The sequence below is a fragment of the Plectropomus leopardus genome, chromosome 20 (assembly GCF_008729295.1).
Source record: "Plectropomus leopardus isolate mb chromosome 20, YSFRI_Pleo_2.0, whole genome shotgun sequence".
Classification (NCBI taxonomy): domain Eukaryota; kingdom Metazoa; phylum Chordata; class Actinopteri; order Perciformes; family Serranidae; genus Plectropomus; species Plectropomus leopardus.
In genome coordinates, this window is record NC_056482.1 from 7,347,421 (window position 1) to 7,370,706 (window position 23,286).

General features: G+C 40.5%; 1 protein-coding gene across 1 annotated transcript in view; it reads left to right on the forward strand.

Moving 5' to 3' along the window:
- The window catches only part of lamc3 (laminin, gamma 3), a 139,608-nt gene that overhangs the window by 90,827 nt on the left and 25,495 nt on the right, over positions 1-23,286 (forward strand). Inside the window, exons 11-14 of the mRNA XM_042509210.1 lie at positions 596-705; positions 5,036-5,263; positions 20,801-20,989; positions 22,852-23,097. Of these exons, the coding sequence (XP_042365144.1) occupies positions 596-705; positions 5,036-5,263; positions 20,801-20,989; positions 22,852-23,097 (773 nt within the window). The remainder of the gene's footprint in view (positions 1-595; positions 706-5,035; positions 5,264-20,800; positions 20,990-22,851; positions 23,098-23,286) is intronic.

The following is a 23,286-nucleotide window of genomic DNA, read 5'->3' on the forward strand; positions in this document are numbered from 1 at the left end:
CGGTAGAAAATGTTATCTTTAATTGTGTTTCCCACATCTGTACGTGAAGATTATATGAATGTATTCCTTCATGCTGCTGCTCTTAACTTTTGAGACCTTCAGATATACTGGGGGGAAATTTTTGTTACACTACAGCGCCTATGTGGAGCTGACACAGCACCTCTCATCAAGATGGAAAGAGTGCATGATTCCTGGAGTAAAACAGGCAGATGTCAGCTGTGCAGCCTGGCTTTGCAGAACATCCTTCAGCAGATGGCAAAGCTCAGTGATCAAGACCCTGAATATGTGTTGAAGTCAGCACATTTACATTTTTCTTCGCATTGTGCCTGTCAGCTGGTAGTGCTGGGGATAGCCTACCATAAAAAGTCAAGTGACAGGGGCATTGCTTATCTTCATAGTTGTAGACATTCATCAGATTGCGCTAAAAACAGCTCCAGTTGTTGATCAATCAACCACACAAACATATTTACCCCGTTCTGCTTTTTGTACCTTTAAAATGTGATGTTTTGGGTGTTAAATCACAGTTTGTTAGCTTTTTGAATGCACTTCACAAACATTCTGTGACTGATGTGTTTTCTCTCTTCTCATTTCACAGGCTTCATGAAAATGAGAAGAGATTCAAACCTCCATTGTCTGCCTTTGAGTTCCAACAACTCCTTTACAACCTGACAGCTCTCAGAATCAGCAACGCTGGAGGACAAAACTGTAAGTGTCACAATTAACACCTTTAGTTTAGACTCTATTCTGCTTCGGATTGTAAAAGTTTGTCTTTTTTTATCTCGTCTACTGCATCGTTTATATATCGGACTGCATAAACAATTTACACTCAGTGCATTATTGACTTTTTTCATATTAGGAGCATGGTTATGTGTGCATCTCTGCACGGGCATAGGTTTTGTTTCGACATAGGAGGGGACACACATGAAATGGGGGATTTGGGGGTCTTCTGACAGAATATTTTGATCATCAAACACTTAATTCCTTGCATTCTGGTGTATTTTTCGTGCACCAATTTGCGCCTTGGCTCCATCAACATATACGATGTAAGATTTAGTGGAATTTAGTGGTATCTAGCAGTTTGGATTGCAACCAGCTGAAACTTCTGGTTAAAATTCCCTCATACTCCTTTATCACCAAAGATTCAACATTAAAGAAGTTGATTTAGCTCTTTAACCAGTCATCTGTGGAAACACAGGCTGATATTATATATGTGACCAACGGAAGGCATTGCACAATGCACGATGGAAGTAAACAGTAGATGGAAAAATCGTGGATTACATTGTTTACCTGCAAACTTTTGTTCTGTTGTTACAGATACTTATTCTTACCCCAAAATACAGCATGGGGCAACTATCAATATAGACCACTCTGTTTTTTTCTGACGAATTCTCCTTAGACTTTTTTCCCTCTCCATCCTCACTTTCCAAACTGTAGAAACATGGCAACTTGTGTCATCATAGCTTATACTTCGGGGTTTTTTTTTTTTTTTTAAATGCTATTTTTTGGTTTCAGTTGAGAAACAACTTTTCTGGTTTTTGACAAATGTATTTTTGATCAAAATGCTCTGAAGCTCATAAATTCAAAATTAAATGTGGGAAATGGAACTGAAATGTTTCCATGTTGTTCAAAATGGAGTATCAGTGTTCATTACTGAGGAGGTTGTTACCAGGAGCCAAATTATCCACTGAGGTCTCTTCCTCTCCAAACAAATGGACCTGGTGATTTAAACCAGTAAAAGCACTGAATAAATCTGTGTCGCATTGCAAATCTGTGTTTCTCCTAAGCTGTTTGGCTCGTCGGAGATGGCCCTAAAGCCCAGCACCTGCTAGTGTGGGCTCACTTTTTTTTCTCTGATAACTTAAGATGCAGACATTCAGGAGGTTTCTACCTGGAACCAAAATATCCACAGAAGTCTCTTCCTATCCAAAACAAACAGACCCAGTGATTTAAACTGGTAAAAACACTGAATAAAGCAGTGTCACATTAAAAAAATTGGTGTTTTTACAACAGGCTCATTGCAAAGGGGCTGCTAACTATGGTAGTGAATGTAAAAATATGAATGGCCCTATCTAGAGCCAGTGTTTGGTTTGTCCACTCTGGGCAACTGTAGATGCATGATGGTGCAACATGGAGATCTATGGGGACAAGGACCCGCTCCCTATGCACATATAAATGGCTTACTCCAAGGTAAAGATAATGCTTCTTATTTTTGATTCATTATACACTACACTATATGTCCTGAAATTCTATCTTTATTTTTGTTGAAATAAACATCCTCTACTACTGTAATGTTTTTAAATTAGGTGAGGGGGGGCAAATGCACACGGTCTAAATATTTTGAGCGCGGGGGGGGGGTCTCCCCTGTGTCCTACCCAAAATCTACACCTTTGCATCTTGGAATATAATAATAACAGGAGACTCAATGGAGTTAGTCTATTGAATATAATTGCAGAATGATTGGCCATTTCCCAATAATACCCGCGACTCTGAAATCTAATGTTTTTATTAAATTAAAAACACATTTCCATCACAAAGCAGCTACAGCTGCACCAAAGATAGTCGCTAAAACAATGTCAGTGCTTGCATTCAGGGAATAGTTCAACTGTTCCAAATCTGGCTCAGCAAGAAACGGGACATTTATTCCCAGATGTTAGTAACTAGTTCTGGAAATCCTCCTCTTATTTTTATCATGTCCTTCCTCCCTGTCTATCTGATAGTCGGCATTGTAAAGCAGAGGCAGGATCTGAGAGGCATTACGGCGGATTAGAGCACCAAGAAGACAGAACAGCTGGCCAAAATCACCGGCTCTCTCACACTTGCTTACACCATTTTAATTAGTTGCTCAGTGCAGGCGTTGTGACACACTGTTGTGTAGTTCTGCGTGCAACTCGCGCACGCTAAAAAAAAGGACCAGCACAGAAGTTTGTGCACACAGAAACAGAAGCTCATTCATGCATATTCCATCAAACTGTCTCCCTGTAACCACCCACCCACATGAACGTGCAAACAAAGTCAAGCACACAGTTTATGCTGCATCTATTGCACATCACAGGGGGGAAACTCTGTTAATGATTTGTGTAAGGCCTCAAACACATTCTCAAACAGCTTTAGAAGTGCCTTATCGCTGCAGGCTGCGCGGCAAACTTTAATTTCACAATCCTATAAAGCTGTCCTCTCATCTTTCTCCTCTCTGCCTCTCACATTCTCCTTTATTCTTTAAATTCCTCTCTGCACCACAGAGTCTCTTCTAACAGAACTCCATTATTTTAATGAGAGTATTGTCCTTAGACTATAAAGGCTTTGACGGCAGTCACAGTGAAGGCCTTTCATTTTCTTCACAGCAGAAATTGAGTTTAAATAGCAAGCATATATTGGAAGTTTATGTTAAATCAATAGCTTCATTTAATGCACAGGTACCTAAAGAGGCTGTCATAGTCCGCAGGGCTGCAGTGACCCGTTCGAGATTTCAGGGAATTAAAATCTTGACTTGTCCGACAAGGTTTCTTGTGGAGACGATTGATGGAGAGAACTTGCCCAGCATGAGTTTTTAATTAAGTGAAATATAAGGTTCAGTGTCTGAAAATTGTTTTAATTGCACATTTTCCCCCGTTGAATGAGCTAATAGAATTCAGGAGGTGGAGGAGAGTAAAGGGTAGAGGCTAAGGCGAGTCATGGAGAGGGATATAGAGGACAGGCTTGCCTACTGATTATCCCTCAGAGGTGCAAATGAACTGGGTTTCATCATCGCTGAAGGAATGGCGGGATCATGACTTGTTAGAAGTCAAGGTCCATCCTCTCTTCTGGTTCTTCCACTTCCCTCATTATGCTGCCACCCATTCACACATGGTTTATTTCTTATCTGACAAAGCTGCATAGTCATACGTGTGCAGCATATTTTATCTAGATATCCATCCATCTTGTGTCTTCAGTGAGAGCCGACACAGTATGGGACCGGGAACAAAAGTAATTTTGTGTTTCTGTGGCTGTGGTTTAGAGAGTACAGGGTGAAAGGGATGCGGTTCAGGATGGCCTGCCCCCATCACTATTCATGAGAGGAGAGAGGGATCTTGAAGCCCCACAGGAGCCGCACATCTGACATACCTCCACCAAGTCTCCTGTCTCCCTTTCTTCTCGTCTTGCTATGCTGCAGTGATTTATTCATTTGCTATATCAAAGATTCCCTGGGTGACGAGTGTACGTGTGTGGGCGCATGCGTGCGCATGTGTGTGTGTGCAACTGAGCATTAAGTGTGGCATTTACGGCCGTGTGGGTGGATGGATCTGTTCTTGTGCGCACGTGTGGGTGCATTTGGATGTGTGTGTGTGTGTGTGTGTGTGTGTGTGCGTGTCAGACTGTAAACTGTAAACACAGGCCAGAACCTGTAATGAGACGGGGAGGGAGGGACGGCGCTGCAACAAATGCTAATAACCTACTGCTTAACAAGATACACACACACACACACACACACACACACACACACACACACATATGTCTAATTCCACAGAAACGCAGGTGCCCCAAACACTTCAACAGGCCTCTGGGGCAACAGTTATCAGTCAGGGTCAACAGATTATTGGCCTGGCCGATTTTTGGGGCCGATATTTGGTATTTTGCCAATTATCTGTATCAGCATTTTATTTTAATGATCACAGATGAAATTAATTATTGAAAAGTGCAAAGAAATCTATTTTAATTATTCATTTTTTTATTTAATTTTCACATGACATTATTCAAAAAATTACTGGGAACATGTTGGATATGATGTAGAACTTTTCAGTTTTTAATAAGCATTCACTAAAGGCATTTTAACAAAGTTTCGTGTTGGAGTTTGTTACATTCCAAATTCTAAATATTAACAGAAAGATTTTCCTTTTTTATTGTAAATTCATATCAGTTCAAATATCGGTATCTCATTAACTAATAATCGGTATCAGGCCTGAAAAACCAAAATCTGTCGATCCCTAATTATCTGCTTACTACTGATCTTTCTGATCAACAGTTTTATGATGTGTCTCTTCCTCTCCTTCCCCTCTAGATACGTCGCAGCTTGCAGGGGTGACCATGACTTCAGCTTTCATCTCCTCTGGTCCAGCGTATCCTCCTGCCCCATGGGTGGAGTCTTGTTCCTGTCCCCCGGGTTTTACAGGCCAGTTTTGTGAGCAGTGCGCCCCAGGGTTCACCCGGGACGACCCCAGCAGAGGGCCTCTGTCAAGATGTGTGCCGTGCAACTGCCACCAGCATGGAACCTGTCATCCAGAGACAGGTAATTAGTGAAGCATTTACAGTATATTTACACAACTGGACTAAAATGATACATTTGTAAAACAGTCAGGAAGGCACAATGACTTTGGTCCCGCTTCACTGACAAGCAATCAACAATGTTTCTGTTTCAGTGGTACTTGCACACGTAGAAACACCTTGAAATGCCTGAAAAAGTAAACTCATAAATCAACAGCGAGACGTTTGATATTTAAAGGAGAACTCCACCAGTTTTACATGCTGGCGGAGTGCCTTTCTTGTGACTAGTTAATTTACCAGTCACAGGGAGCACTCCACAGGCCGTGACAGCTGTACAATGTTTTGTCTGTGGCTTTGGAGGAGCTTTGTCAGGTTTAAGAAAATAACTCAAGTGATGTTAATTTAAGTATTTCAGCTTGAGGTTGAGATTACAAATACTTGGCGGAAAGTTAAGTTTGAAAGACCTGCACTGTGTCAAAAATCACTCCCTATTAACGATAGAGCACTATATTATTTCTCTATGCCATTGTAAATGAGTATATAAATTTTGAGTGTGCAAATTTATCCAATATATAGTGCTGTTAGAAATTCAACAATGGAAGAAAGAAGCTGTGTGGTATGTTTACAACTTTCTGAACAATCCCACAATGCAGTACTCTGCATTTCATCAAAGTGAAAATTAGTGTTGTAGACTTTTTATGTAAACATAGCAATCTTCAAGATATTTGCTATCTCTTTCATATGATTTGAACACTGCATATGAAAAATGGCAGTCAAGTTGCCTTATGGGAGGTGTAGATTCCAGCATTTTGGAGCTTTACTAATAAGTCAGGATATCTTAGCCTGTGTTGCAGCCTCTTGGACAAGTCTTTATGCCTTCACGCCGACAACAGCCATGATCAGAGGCGTTACGTATGTTTTTGAGTTGTCCATATGTATGTTCATCCAACTGTACATTTGTGCATTTGTGCCGTCCCATTCTCATGATTGCGATATATCATGAAAATCAACAGATTTGGCACAAACATCCACCTGAATTCAAAGATAAACTGATTCGAATTTTATGTTCAAAGGTCACTTAACATGTCACCAGACTCATGTTTGGCATTTTATATCTAAAATGTCAAAAGTCACCTTCACTGTTACATCATAATATTCTGCAAATTCTGGCAGTTATTCAGCATCATATCTCAGGAAAAGAGGGGCAGACATTTGGTCAGATACTTAATTGGTCATTAATTTTCGGCGCCCACCTTGAAACTGCTGATTGTTTAGATCATCTCTGCGGGGTTCAAAATACGTGTGAAGCATCCATATTTTAGAATTTATAGCTTCTTTGAAGCAACATTCGTGTTCGACGCACTGTCTGCTGTCATATGAGTCTGGATAGTCATGGGTGTAAACTGTGACTGCAACTTGACTGGTTCATGGAGGCATACAACCAAGAGGCAGTAATTGTAGATGTGCAGTCTGGCTTTTTTAAGTCTAATATATTAAGTCGGCGATTTGTTATTTTTTAACAGAGGGGGCAAATGCTGCGCCAGTTAAAATAGAAATACTTTGTCAAAATTTAATATTTCGCAATAATTAGGGTTGGATCCAGATAGGACAGCATCTAGGTCCTGATGCAGACCTCCTTTCGCCCATTAGTGACTCTAAGGGGATATAGAAGGATAAGAGGTAAGGCGTTTTGTTCATTTTGCTAAGAAGGGGCACGGCATCCTCCTTAAGGGTCAAACTCTAGGGCATAAATTTAAAACCAATGCGGAAATGTAAAAAACTGTAGTTCCTTACATGGCTACTTGAGGCTGCTCCAAAACAGACTAAACCCTCATAAAGCCATATGTTAAAATGCCCAACTTTACAGCAGAAAAACATGTCTATAACCTGGTACTAAAAGTCCAAGATTGCAAAATGCCAAATTAAGGCCTCGAAGCATTGTCCATTATTTTTTATATAGTCTATTTGTCCAATCAAATCAAATTACATACAGAATTTATTAGTACTGAAGTACTCTTTTTAAAAGGAAAATAAACATATTTAACATTATAATTCATTTTTAGTGCATTTAAAGTTGCAGGATTAAACAGGCTGTAAAAAAAAAGGAATTGAATCATACTTGTAAGACAGACTTCTCTTAGTTGTGATTTAAAACTCCACTCAATACTATTACTGCTATTAGTATTTGCCACTCAGCAAGCTTTGCTTATTTTTAAGCAGAATTGAAACACAAATATGTGTTTGTTGCATAACTGTATTATAGAATATTAAACTGTTCCAAAATTCCTCTGAAGCACTGAGCCAGCCTTACATGAGTTGAGGGATCATCAGAGGTTGTTGAGACAATATTTTCTGTCGCTATGCCTCTGCAAGAGCACAGGGAACAGAGAGAGATGCAGGCTGTTCGACTGAAGCACTTTTTCTGTGTCTTCCCAGAGCTGACATTCAGTCATCATCACTTCAAGGGAATGTAACTCAGTCATCCCTCAGGTGTATTGGCAAGCCATCACTCAAACTGAGAACTGGATTGCTGTGCTAATGCAGCGCTAGCCTCATTTCACACAACTAACCTTGATAATAACAGCTAAAAACTAGGAGTGTGTACTTAACGCACCTGACATTTTTATGGGAGATAATAACAGCAGCTGCAGCGTTCTTTTCAGATTTTTATGCTAAACGCAAAGTCCCGTAAATGACAGAAGTAAAACAGCAGCTGTTGGGTGTGTAAACAAGTCAACCTCTATGCAGTTATTTATATGTGTGTGTCTCTGAGTGTTTACTACATGCACTCTCTCTCTCACACACTATCTCGCTGTCACAGCTTTAAGCCAGTGTCTCCATCTCACCAAGAACAGACAACTCTCCCATCCAAGGTCCCACCCTCCATCTTTTATCTTCTCTCAATCTCTCTCTTCCTCTCCTTCTCTCCCTCCTACCCTCAGACTTAAAGTATCAGAGATCTGACCTAGTTAGGAGATGCCTGAAGCTTAGGCTGCAAGTGTGTTATGCTTTTGACTGTGTGTGTGTGTGTGTTTATGTGAGTGTGTGTGCGTCTGTGGTCCGGAAGCAAGTCTGGTATCACTGCCTGCCTGCCTCCCCCCTAATTAGACTTGTTAGCTGCCTCTTGGCTAATGATGTCTAATTTGCTTGCAGATTTCCTGTGTCTCTTATGTCTCTTCTCAATCTGGATGTCTCTCTCACAAACATACACACACACACACACTCACACACACTGCCTCTTCTTGTTCCCTAGACTCCCTAGTCAGCCTCTTGCTGGCTTCCTTCTTCCTCTCAGCGAGGATTGCACCTGCTCTCCCCAGTCACCTTGACTTTGTTTTTTGTGCCCTTGACTTCCTTCTGTGTAGACTCCTCTTAAGTTCCCAATAACTGTATATCTTTCCATATATCCTGTGTATTAATTTAGTAACAACATTCTGCTCTGTATAATATGCAGACCTATCCTTAAAGCAACCAGTTACTGGGTAATTGGGTTAAATTGCTTAAACCACATGGCTGATATCGTTTGTTTCTGCTGCTTTCTTAGCACAGAATATCTGTTTGGAAAGGGATACTTCAAATCAATGTGGGCAGAATATGTAAATTAACTGTCGTAAATGCCGCTCCATCTAGCCAGTGCAAGGTTTTTCACACATTCATTTATTTGTGGCAGGTCGCCACATTTGAAACATCTGGCTCCTCAAATAGATGTTCTAGCATTGCTTATATATATATATATATATATATATATATATATGTATATATATATCTAAAACATGTGGTTACTCATGGCAGCATACTGTAGAAGTGCCAAGCATAGTGTTGTCACTTATGGAGCAGCAAAATGCCAGGAGCAGTGAAAGTTAAGCTTAAACACTCATTGTGCTAGGTCTAAAAGTTTGCATTCACTCACTCTGCATTCTGCTTCTCCTCTCGTCTATCAATCTGATCAGCTCTGACTGGGCCAACTGATTAATTATGTACACCGCCACGGAAACTGCTGCTGAGGGATAAAAATAACTCATGTGTGAGTTTCACCTGCCCTGAATCAACGGAACAGAAAAAAAACGTCTGATTTTTGATATGGAGCACAAGTTGATTTTTTTTTAAAAAGGGACACATTCACACAAGATTAAAGGGAACGGGAAGTTTGCTGACACCAAACTTGCCAAGTGATGCAAACACATCATCTTGCTTGTTCTCCTGGGCTATTTCTTAAACTGTGCTTGTGCATTTTTGTATTGCCCTCCACCTCGGGCACTAACATTACACGGGCTAATCAAGAGAAAGACCTGCCCCTTTCTCTGTCTCTCAAACTCGTACTGAAATCCAACCAAACAGTTAAACCAGGCAGTTTTGATCAAATATAAATCAGGATACTGTTACTGCACTGTCTACTTTTTGTCCAAAATGTTTTAAGAAACATATTTTATTGCCATGTTAAGCTGCAATGGCAAGCATTTTAATACAGGAAGTGGTCACCATACTGCTTTCTTTACAGTGAAAAAAAGTCTCAGAAAAGAAAAAAAAAATCTGAGAGGGCAAGACTAAGCAATGGTGATCAAATTAAAAACAAGATTCTGTTACTGCATTGCCTATTTTTTGCTGCAAATCTTTTCAGAAACATGTTGTAGCTTACCATTTAACTCTAATACAAGATTGTTTCTCACCAGCCATCCGCCAACAGGATAATTTATTGGTCTGTTGCGTTGTAGTGCATTCTGGTAATTGTAGGTTTTCTTCATGTTGAGCAAAGCATCCTTTTTCTGTGTTTTCTCTGGTTGTATAGCACCAATTTCAAAACTATTTGTGTCTTTCTACGGCAGAGACATCCTAGTTTTATTAAAAGGCCATCTTACTAGCAGTGAAATACCTCTTTTATGTCAAGTAATGCCAACAGTAACCTTAACCTGAATCCAAGAGCAGATGTGAGAGGAAGATTGGTGAGTCTGTTTATTTTTTTCTGTTCTTTAAAAAGATTGAAAGTGTCAGAAGCTAGGAGAGAGACTTTTCAGGGCGGTCTCAACACAAATGCGCTCGTGTTCGAAGTTGTTGGAAGAAAAATCCCGTTAGATATTAATGAGCCTGTTTAACCGTTTAACATCAAAGAGGGTTTGGTTTACACTCGGCAGGTTGAGCTTAGCGGCATTTAGCATCTCACACTTGACAGGTCCCCACAGGCTGCGAAGACACACACACACACATGCACTCACAGGCTTTTCAGGATGTTTTAAAAATATTAACACAGCACAAGTGCCATGCAAATGATGAATGAGTGTTAAATATGGAACGCGATGTGTCCTCTGAGTCATGGATCAAAAATCCCTTGCGTGTTTTGTCCTTTGGCACCAAGCGCTTGAGTTGAATAGCTGACTATCAGGGAAGGGAGTTAGTTTAAATTAGCCTTGCTTTTTCCAACCAGTGATGATGACATGTCATCTTCTGACAGCCGGCTGGCTCGTTTTAAAAAAAAAAAAAAATGGGGGAAGCAAACAACAGCACACACTCTCCATAAATCCATAAGTTCAGGTCAAGGGAAACTATCAAAGTAAGTCGATTAGAGACACCCTGTTCATCATTTGTCACCAGGAGGGCGGACCAACCTGCTGTTTCTCCTATCAGAATCTTAATTGCTGTATAATTACCTAACGACTTGTATCATCATGCAGGGTGTGCCCACAGACAGAATTGGGATGGAGTTTATTCACTGGCTGCCGAGGGAAGCTGCAGCCAATGGTGCTTCATAATCATGATTTATTAACAGTCTCTGAGTCGTGTCGGTTCTATTTGCTGTAGCGCAACACAACAGATTGGAAATGTTAATATTTGTGGTGGAATTGCGGTTTCTGCCGAGCACTTGCGCTGCAGGGCTGATGAAGTCAAACATACGTCCTTCAGATACAAAAAAAAAGTGTGGTGTGTGTGCTTCCGCTGTTTGGGGCATACTTTCATTTCAGTCTACCAGTGCCTTGGACATGCCTCTGTACAATATGTACACTGTGTTAATTGCATACACACCATCCATAAAATTGGGCAGAGGCCATGATTTATAAGCTCGAGAGAAAGTGTTGAGGAAAGATAGAGATGATTGTAATGCATAGATAAAATGGAGACACTCAATTTTCTGTGCAGCCCACACTGTAGGGGAGCACTCATTAATCACTCAAACAAATGAAACACACGATGCTCTCGACACTGCAGTTTTTGCTTGGTTTTGAGTCCTAGGGTGCTGGATTAGAGCTCCTCTGTCAGTCCTGCATTGTAATAGACCTGTGTTAGTGCTCCTTTGTGAACCACTCTGAAGACGTTTTCTGTGTCTGAAGAAAAATGACTAATTTAATACTTAAAATGGAAAAACTGCGAGGCTGCAAAGTCAAATTACCAGTCATGAGGAGTACTGTTAATCTGTCAAAGTAGCTGTATAATGGCTTGTGTGTTTCTAGAGGCAGCTTTCTTAAGTCTGACACATTTACTGGGTCTGATGAAAAGATGCCTTCTAGTTGCATTGTGGTAAGCAGTGTTTTTGGAGCTGGGAGTCACAATATCTCTGGTGTCTGCTGCTTTGATTTTAACCATTCCTTTTTAGCCATGCTAGCAGTGGGGCTTTAGGGAATACGGTGTCATTATGTCCATCGATTGGTCCACCACTTTATTCCAAACTGAAATACCCTAGGAACCACTAGATGGATTGCCATGGAAATATGTACAGACACTCAGTGTCCCCAGAGGATGAATCCTATTGACTTAAATGATCCTTTCACCTTTCCTCAGCCCCACCATGAGGTTGACATTTGTGCCTATGAAGTAAACATCTTCACAAATGTTAGATGGAATGCCACAGAAGTTGTGCAGTGCATGTCCACAAAACTTGATTGATTCTAGCACTTTTGATCTGGCACACACAATGGATGTGCGCAATTAGTCGACTAATCCACAGGGTCCCAAACTGTGGTGCATGTACCACTAGTGATACACAAGCTCACAAAGGAATCTCCATAGTATGTTTTAAAAAATTGATAAATTAATCTAAATATATGTTGTGCTATCAAAGCATTAAAACATTTCAAACAAAAATACTGACACTATGAAATCCCTGAAATGTAATTCAGTTTTGTCTTTCCTGTCGTATTTTTGTTTCAAATTTGAAATGTGTGTAGCTAAATAGGGTAGGCCCATGCTGTTGTATTTTATCATTGGTCATAGTGGTGGTACTTTGAGAGCCTACTATTTTATGAGGTGGTACTTGGTGTAAAAAGTTGAACAACCACTGGATAGTCAATTAAACATTGTCTTGCTAATTGGAACCAAAACTATTAATCAGTTCAACTTATTTTTGAAATTTTACACAATCTCATTCTGCCAATTAAGATGTCATCATAGTAAAAAAGCATGTTTCCTAAAGATTTCTTTTTCAAAAGAATTATTTTTAATTTTATAACTTTTAATTAGTGAGTTTTTTCATGTTTTGTGGGATAATGTGCAATGTTCATGATGCATGGTACAAAGTGCCACACATTTCACAGGTATTTAAAATACAGTTTGATTTCTTTAAATGTGAAATTGTGCTTGATTTTGATTCTGATTTTTTTTTCTTACGTTTAGACTCATAAGTTTCTTACTTCCTTATAAAAGTCAAGGAAATTAGAAGGATGGAACATCCTGGCACACACCATCAGGTCAAAATTTAAATACATTACATCTGACATTCCCATCCCCCCCAGCTGTACTTAGTGTTCAGTGCTAATTAGCAAATCTTCGCACTGTAAAACCCTTGTCTTTATTTTCGTAAATTGGTGTGAATACCTCAAAAGGATATAATCAAACAAGGTCTTCCCATTTAGATCCTTAATCTCTTCTGTCTCAGTGCCGTCCCCCATAGTCCTCATTCATAGGTGTATTGCTACACAATACAATTAACATACAAAACACAATACAAGGCTAATTTGGCCATGTTCCGAAACCACACAATCAAAGGCAACACTGGTTCCTTCTGTTTCAATGAACAGAAAATGGAGGGAATCGCTGATTAATTTCCTCTTGTCCTTATCAATGACACATTATTAATGAGAAATAATTTATTAATCAGGATAAAAGCGCATTCCCATTTTTCTTTCTTTTTTTGCCAATATATGTCATGCACAAAAACCTTTTGTATGTTCTTATTTATATATTCTTATTGGATGCACAGGAAATCATTAGTTTGGAGTGGATCAATGTGGACCAAAATGCTCTTTATATATGTCTGCACATCCATGATCAAACTGCTATGCAGCGCTAGATCTTTCCATAGGCGACATAGGCAGCTGACTTGGGCACCAACCGAGTCTTTTGACATTCAAAATAAGAATATTACCACCTCTGTGGTAATTTAGTTACATATTTATGGTGGCATAATCTATTATGCGGACTTTGTTTTCACTTGTCTTAACTGATCTCTACAAGAGGTATCTCTATTCTAATTTTTTTTGTCATCTGTCATCTTTCTGTAACAGAAAAGGCAGAGTACAGTAAGACAAAATTTGCAAATTTGCACATACCATATTCTTTTATTCTTTATCTGTTACTATTATTTGTATTGGTCTCTCTTTATCTATTGTTCTTGTTAGTAATAAATACAATAAATATAAAGATAATTGAAATAATGTTAATGTTTTTGTTGGGAGGGTTGCTTTGGGCACCGAATCTCCAAGGTCCGTCACAGCTGCTGTGGTCTGTCTGAATGACTTCCAGTTAAACTACATGCTTCCCCACTTACCTTTTATCTAATTTTAATCTTGTGGCTATTAAGAAGACCAGGTATAGTTTGCTGCATTCTGCTGACCACACGTACCTGGATGCAGTATGTGCATCTGCTCCACAAACCCCAGAATAAATAAGGTCTCTCTGTATGTTGTTCTGTTTCATAACAGCGTATGCTTGTTTCTTACTATGACATTTGTGCAGGGCCAAATTTTTGAATAATGCACGGTGGTTTTGCATAGCTAAATGTCACGCCCACTGCAGCCTGGTGGAGGAGATCTGGAAATAGAAGCCTTTTTTTTTATTGTTGTTGTTCTTGGTCTGTGAAGGAGAACGGACCATCAGGGGCTCCTGCAGCGAAATACACTGAAGTGGTCCCTAATAAAGGCCATCACCTAGAGTGCATGTCTCATTGCATCAATTAGGGTACAAATGTGACCAAACATGAGGCTTGTTGCAGTGGTCCTTAGAAGGCTGGCTTAAAATGGAGGATAGTGTGAGTCTGTGTTTACCAACAAAGGGCTGCTTTAGAATGAGGCAGAGTAAGCCAGGGCGTGTGTTTCCCAAATGCCTGCTTAAATGCCATCTTCAGCTCTCTAAGGTCATTAGTTAGAAAATCTATGGGAGAAAGTTGCGGCAGACAAACTGATAGAGAGTGAAGCCGGCTCGAGCGCTGGCTTATTCTGCCCCCTAATCTCTCTGGTGGGCTGCATTTGTTGCAGGCTAAGCCCTGAGATGCCTGGCCTATATCAGCGTGATGGGATGTGAGGAGTGACAGTGAAGGGGAGAGGAAGTGAGAAAGCACAAAAAAAAAGACAGATGTAGTCAGTTAGAATGAATCTAACCATGTAATTTCTCCTGCTGATCCCATTCAGCACGCTTTACTTATCTCCTCACAACCAGCGCATTTATTTTACACCAAAATAAACAGAAAGATAAACAATGCGCACAGTCTGTCTGCCCGCCTTGGTTTGCAGTCACACTGTCAGAGATTGCTGATTCGAAAAGGTTTCAACCTTTCCCTTGATGAAATTAGTTTAGACAGGGGAAACTTAGCACGACCAACCTGGTGCATCACCAAAATGAATAAAAATGAGGAAATCTCCCCCGCCTAAAAACAGCAGATATAAAAAGAACACCTCCACACAGGACTGAGAGTCTACAGCCATGCAAGTGGCTCTGTGAGGCTGTGCTTAAGCATGAGGATGTTTTGCAGCTTAGCATGCTAGCATTTGCACATCCAAGGCTGACTGGAATATCATTAATTCACTGGTATTTTTTCAAAAACTAATGAATTAAAATCAAAAAATTAAATCACTACTAAATTAAATTAAATTAATTAAAATTTTGATTGATGATGGACAACACCAAGGACACTGGAATTAATTTTGTGAATATCATAGACTGTGTATAAAGATGGATGAAGCATCTTCACCAGGGTCCCAGCAAGTGTGCTGGACTTCAAAGCCAATAGTGGCCAAACCGTGTAACTACAATTTCCATGTCTGTCACATGATATCCTGTGAATTTATCTGATGGCCGTATATGCTGAAAGAGATGTCTCTAAGTCACTGGATACATTTTTTTTAACATCACAACCCTTGCCTTCAGAATTTCATCCATTCGGTCTGACAACATTAGGTAGTGTTCTTGTTCTTTCGGCCACAGTGTGTGGAAGCAGTGCCGATCATCCAGGTCAACTTTTTTAGCCTCATGCACCGCTGTGGAACTTTCGTAGGAACGAAAGCAGCCCCGCCTCTAAGGCTGTATCTAGTTCTGCTTATGCATCTATGGTCTGTACTTCCTCCCATGACATTGTTAAATCATTTGGAGTCATAGTCTGAGCAGTTGTGATTGGGAAGTGGAGCCACAATATCGAGTTCCCACCTACACTGCTACCCGACCAATTGTGAGCAGCGCCTTGGATAGGGATCACACAGATTTACACACAGCTGTCAATCACAACTCCACACCTTCTTTTTATAGCATTAAATTATAAATTAAAACCAAACTTATCAGAAAAATGAACAATTTTACTAACATCAGCTTGATAAAAATTATAAAACCCTCTGGAAAAAATCTGTTTGATCTATACTTTGACCCGTGTCCTATCCATTAACATGTAGGGGGCGGTGTTTATTACCTATACTGCAACCAGCCACCAGGGGGGCATTCAGGATGTTTTGTCTCCCCTGTTGGGTAGCTGTAGTGCCTGATCTCAATCCTGACTTGTGCTAAATCAACACTTAGTCAGTGGCCCTTCGTGTCAGAAACCAACACACAGAGGCACCCTTCAGTGGCAGTTTTAGATGCACCTGCCAGCTGTACTTTTCGACACTCTAGGCAACAACTGTAATATAAAGAGCAAGGAAGTCTGCATAGGATAGGCTGGTGGGGAGGTGGCTGGGTCAAACAAATTCAGAACTTTCACCTGACAGCCTGCTGTTTGTGTCCTGTGTGAAACTAGAAGTCAATCAAGTTATTTTGATAAGACATACTGTAATATGTGTAGCATATGCTAGTGACATGTTACTTGACATGATGTTATGTGAATAACAAATGTACTTATTTTAATCTCAAACTAATCACATGCTTTTGTTATCTAAACCCAAGGAAGTAAAACTAAAACCCAAGGGTTTTTTTTCTTGCCTATGTTCTGAGTTCTTTTTGTTTTTTGGTTTTTTTTTAAGACTGCATGCATTTAACAAGCAGAAACTGTATATTTCCTGTGAAAACAGAAGTTTTTCAAATGAGATTATGCATATTACAAGCCTAACTTGACACACCACCCCTGAACGTCCAAAACTAATATGGAAGAGTTTCCAAGTGCATCAAATTTTGACATGACAGGCCACCGACCAACCTTTGGTATTTGACTAGTTGGGAGTGAGAATGTGTTTGTCATGCCATCTATCATTATATACTGTCACTGGTGGGGAGAATTTTTGTACCGAATTTCATGACAATCCATCCAATAGTTGTTGAGATATTTCATTCTGGACAAAAGTGGTAGACTACAAGACAGGCCAGCATTACCATCTGCTAGTCTGGCTAAAAAAAAAAGAGTAGAAATATAAATGTAATTCAATAAATCTCTCTTTGTTATTAAATCAACTGAATACAGTTGCAAGATATTCAAACACAGTCAATCTCAGAGAATTATTTAGCATCTCACTGCATCAGTTTCATGTGTAAATTGACATTTGATCAGAGTGAAATACACACTAAATCATTTATCAGCTCCTCTCTAACAACTAGGTGACCCAGAGCGAGACAGCATGAGCTACAACCACCGCTGTTAGAATCCCCATCCCAGATACCCTGGGGCCTTGGACATAACAATTTGGCTGACAGCCTCTATACACAAAACAGGAATTGATGCATTTATTTTCCACAGTCACAGTATGACAAAACATATGTCCCTGGTCATCCATACTGTGCGCATTATGTATGGTGGGCTGGACAGAATATATACAACCCCTCCTCCTCCTTTTCCTTGGACACCCTCCCTCTCTCCTCTGCAGCAGTCCACCCATTCCAACCCCTCTGACGAGCCACATCTGCAGCAGCAGGCGCTGGCAGCATATCTGTGTTAAATTAGAGAGCAACATCCCCATCAACAGCAGATTTACCCCCAACTTCTACCCCCGAGGCCTCGGAGCCGCAGAGAGGATTTTCTCTCTGTCTGTCTCTCTCTTTCTGTTTTGTTTCCTTCTCCCCTTCATTAACAGGGAGTTCACACATGCATTAGTAAATACATTTCCTTAGCCCGAAGCTTTTTAATGTTCCAGTGGGCTAAGTAGACAAGCCTCCTGGAAAATGTGGAGGTCTTGAAAAGCTTTTTGACATCACATCCGTTATGTAAAACAGAAAAGTAAAAAGCAGTCTTATGTTCTAGTTTAGCTTCTTTTCATAATCACTTGAAAGGCATTTGTCGCTTTGAGCAAAAGCAAAAAAAAAAACAGTAGCCCAAACAGCCATATAACTCAGCCACATGTCGCTTTGAACTCACTTACTCGTATTTCTGCGCTCACACATCATCCGAGACCCCACACATTGCCCCCCTCTCCTTTAGGGAGACCTCCCAAGATGGTGCGGAATGACATGCAATGATCTTCAGAAACTCAATTTGGTCAGTAAATAAATGAGATTCTGGGGGCAAGAATGTAATAACATGCGAGGGGCGTGCTCTTATCTTCGCCTAAACAAAAACATACTTATTTAAAACCCATTCCTCTTAGGATTCTTTCTCCCCCCGCATTTCTATCTCCATCTGGTGTTAAAGCTATTACAAGCTACTGCAAACAATGATAACGGCTATCTTTGGGAGAGCTACTCGTCGCACTTTGTTTGAGAGGGATGACGCACAAGTATAAACACACTCAATGAGGGAAATGTGGGAAAAAAAGAGGGGGGTTGATGGCAAAGCTGCCATTCATTCTGTAGTGCCTGTCCGCGGCCCTGCGACTATAATAAAGTGTATTCCAATGTATTCCTATCCTCCACAAGTGGCTCCCTTAATGAAGTGCATTAGTCCTGAATGTGTGTTCAATGGAGAGTACAATGAGGAGTAGAGTGAAAGGATGAGATACAGGTAGAATTGCAGAAAGGAGCTCTTTGGAGTGTAATGTGTGTATGATGGAGGGCTCCTCTTCAAAAAAAAAACAACTCCAGACTGCTTGTTTCCCGTACAGAAATATGGCTTTGAGCAGACAGGCAGAGTTCAGGCGGAGAGCGGAGCGCTGAAGTGTAGCTGAAAGGGGAGGAGGAGTACAAGAGGGCGCGAGCAGAATAGCGGGATTGTGTGGATTTGTCAAAGGATTCAAAGTGTGCGGCTCCACGGGTGGTGGGTGGCGGGTGGTTGGGGGGAGAAAGCACAGAAATCCCAATTCATTAAGGCTGAATGAACAGTCACTGATTCATTGATAAAATGATTCTGCGGAGTAATGATGATTAGCATGGCGATGAGGAATATCGCGCGAAGAGCGAAGCCGCCGTCCGTCCAGTTTGTGATGCATGCCGTTAGCTTTTCCGAGGAGCCGATGGAATGATAATAGTGTCGAGGAGGGCCCTCAGTGGCTCCATCGCCTCATATCACGCTCAGTCATCTTCACACTCAGTAAAGTCAGCACATTTCTGCTGCCATTAAATTTACTACGGCTCATTGGGGATTGACACCGCACAGCATCAGTGTCATTGTAATGCCTTGTGAAATTCAAGAAAGATTCACTTCTTTATGCTGGGAACAATCATTATTACTAAATACTCTGTTTAAATGACTGGCATTACATGCTTGGAAGTCATGCATTATTCACCTCACCTCGCTGAGGAACTAATGATTTTTACCCAGAAGTCTACACTTCATCGGGCAACAGGATAATTGTTCCCCCTAATGGCTATGTGATCAATTTAGCTTTACAGCCGTTATTCTATCTCATATACTTGACTTACAGGTCTGGAGTTAACAGGGCTTTATTTAGCGACTGCAGACGTCGTCGGTTGCAGTGACCCCTCCCATAACTAGCGGCAAGAATTTTCTTTACTCCAATATTCAGTGGTGTGAGCTGATTTTCAAAATGCACACAGCTCCTCGCTGAATCACACCGTAGGCTATGAGGGAGTGATGGGAAATTTTAATGAGGGTTCTGTAAAAATCGCACGCCGCCGGATTATTTGCCATGCATCGAGATCTTATTGGCGTTCTCTAGAAAATCAGCAATTATTGTTATCAAGCCCATATGCTGGAGTCGTTTCAGCAACTTTGAAATTTTTAAAAATGATTCAAATTATTGTACTGACACACAGACAGGCAGTGAATACTAAAACATCATGCTGTGCAGCAGAAATGCTAAATATCTTCTTGCAGCAAAAAAAAAAAACCCTGAAAATTATTTTTGTTACATTTTAAACTGTTTTTTAAATCTAATTAGCACATTGTGATGGTGTGATAAATGAAACTCTGCAAGCAGTTTTTATTTGTGTTTTTCCAAGAATGTTAACACTTATTACTCTGCGGTCCTCTGTGAGCTTTAGTCAGTCAGTTATTAAATTAGAATGCCACATTGTATTATGTCACATTTTCACAGTTTCATTTCAGAAGTTACTGTTGCACAAATTCAGCAAGACAGAGGAGATTGTGAGGGTCAATGTCGTCTCAACACGTGGCGTTGGAGTCACTGCAGGTCACAGAGCTCCAGCACCAGACGTGGTTGCTATTTTACAATCATACAGCCTGTCCAGATTTTATGTCGTTTTCTCCATATTTCCTCTGATTATCGTGTTCCATCACTCAGCTCTGCGTGCACTATACTTGATTTAAAACGTGGCATAATGAGGAGGAAAATCTGCTCAATGGACTGATTAATCAGGGCATTTGGTGTATATATCGACACATGTTGCACATGAACAAATCCTTTAAAGTGCTCTAAGGCTGAGTTGTTTTTGTGCGGCTTTTCGAAACAACAGTTTGTTTTTAAGGACATCATAGAATTGGTAATCTCTCCCACTTGGTGAGGGAATTGCTGTGCTTCTTGAAGGTCTTTCAGACTGCATTTGGTTCTTATATTTCCCAAAGCAATTATAGTCAGGGTGAATTTAGTTGTCTTCCGCTCTCCATGGTGGGCTGTGGGGAGTGTGTGTTTTTTTGTACAGGGTTGTGCTGTGGAGTGTTTGCATGGACTGGCTGCAGTCCTGGTCAGAGACACAGCACACTCTGCTGGCAACAGAGCACACATCACCCTCAGTGATCTATTTGTGTCGAAGTGTGAAAAACAATGACGCATATAAGCAGGTGTGCCTAAGTGTTATACTCCTCTCTCTGTTACAGGTGTGTGCGAGTGCTCCGACTTCACCACCGGGATGACCTGTGAGCACTGCCTGGATGGTTACTATGGTAACGCTTTGAGTGGCACGCCTGGTGATTGTCAGCCGTGCCCTTGCCCTGACCGTAGCAGCTGTGCGGAAATTGCGCAGACAGGACAGGTGGTCTGTACCAACTGCCCTAAAGGACAGACAGGTGAGATGAACCACCAACAATGTGAAATATTTTTTTTCAGGCAACAGAAAAAAAATATTTCACATTGTGTCTGTAACTAATGGGTTTTTTTTTCTAAATGATGAGAATATTTCCACCAGACAGCTTGATAATGAAAAGACACCGTCCTTAAAGGGTTTAGATTTTTTTTTTTTATAGATTGTACAGGGTACCTATTCATAGCAAGTGTATCACAAACAGTAGATGTCAGTCCACACACCCTCAGTTTTGAGAATTAGAATTTGGAGTCTGACGTTGAAGCTAAGCCATCTATTTCTGTGGACAGAGTGAGCAACAAACTATCTTTTAAAAACAAGTCCAATCTAAAAAACAAATCTGTAACAGTCGAAGTGTGCGCTATATTTAGAACATTTTCTCCTCTTTTACCTTAATGTCAAACACTGATTTCCAATGGGAAACGAAGCCGCTTTCTTCAAAGCCAGACTCAGTTGAGAAAAATTACACTGATTTAATATTGTTATTAACCACAGGACTTGTTGGTCTACTGCTACTTCAGTTATGTTCTTTTTTGTGTTGCTTTTTTGGGTTAGTTCACTAAAGTCACACATTCACACTAACTAACTACATAACTGATCGAAACAGCAGTAGACCAGCAGCTCCTGTGGTCAGTCAGCTGAAATTAATGTTTTTCTCAACACAGTCTGATAGCTTTGGCAAGAGTTAAAATGGGGAACTGAAGCAATTAACAGCTTCCCTGTTGGAACAGGTTGTCTGAAAGTAAGGTAAAGCAGTGAAAGTACTCTCAATGTACCATACATGTTACAGCATCTTGTCCTTCCTTTTTTTAAGTCACCAGCCAGAGCCAAAATGGAGGAGTTTAGAGGCATGTTCCATTTCCAACAAATAAATTCTAGCATTTTTAACACAGAAGATTTATTATTTATTAAAGAGGCACTTTAACTCCTGTGCAATACTCTGTGTGCAAATCAATGTATCTGTATATACTGTGTATGTATGTGTGACTGATGCTTGTGTATGGGCATGCATGCTGTTATGTCTTAACACTATTTATCATATTTTTTATGTTAGATTATCTTATCTTATACACTTTTATTCTATTTGAGCCCTGCTAAGGCAGTGCAAATGAATTTCATTTTATTTATCTGTAAAACAAAGATATTCTATTCTATCCTAACAACAAAAATAGGCTAAGAACAACTGCATTTATACCTTAAACTAAAGTTCAGCATTGATTTCAGTAGATGTGTGTAGGAATCAGTGTAAGTGTGTTCAAATTAATCATTTTCACAACACTGTTTGCAGCCATCCTCGCTGCAGGCTTCCAATTATAAATACCCCCCCGGCTGAAGGCCTCACTTCCTTTTATAGGGGTTTCAGCATCCTGCTGGCATCAATCAAAAAGCCAGGCCAGAGTGGGGTGACAATGCATAAATAAAACTAAAGACAAATACTAAATAGGTTTTAACAATTACACTTAAACTGATACTTTTAAGTCGGGACATTTTTTTAGGTGGTTAAAATGTGTTTTGTTGCTGACCCTCATCAACAGCAGTACATTGCTCAGCTTCTGTTTTTGACTCAAGCCTGCTTCTTCAAACTCAGGGCATGCCTGCTGACATCTACAGTATGTAATACACTGACTGTAGATAAGTACCTCGTACTTCAAAAAATCCAAACTATCCCTTTAACGCAGCTCATTTGCAGGGACTGTCATCCAGCAGTGCCACCTGTTATTCGGTCACATCTGATAAGAGTGCTTTAATTTAATTATAACAGTGGCTGAGGTGACACGGGGATGACCTCCAATAGCTCAGTCATCCATCTAATACCTGCCCACTCCCCTCACCTTTCCCCCTGTGTAGGGATGCGCTGTCAGATGTGTGAAGATGGTTACTATGGTGACCCCCTGGGACAGTCTGGGACAGCTCGACCGTGTGTGAGATGCGACTGCAATGGCAACGTGGACTTCAACGCGGTGGGAGTATGTGACCACATTACCGGCCGATGTCTGAAATGCCTGGGACACACAGAGGGCGAGCACTGCCAACACTGCCAGAGGGGTTTCTACGGCGATGCCCTGAACCAGACAGCTGGGCCGAAGTGCAAACGTGAGTAACTGAGACGGGATTGCAAAGGAAAATTCAAGTCAGTTAATTCAGTATTTCTTGAAGGAGATGGAGAAAGAGAGAGATTTTTATTTCCTCTGTAAGATAACGTTAAAGTCCCCCTCCACTCAAAATATTTGCTTATTTCACCTGAATGTTTGACCTTCACTGTGCAGGATGATGGATGGGGAA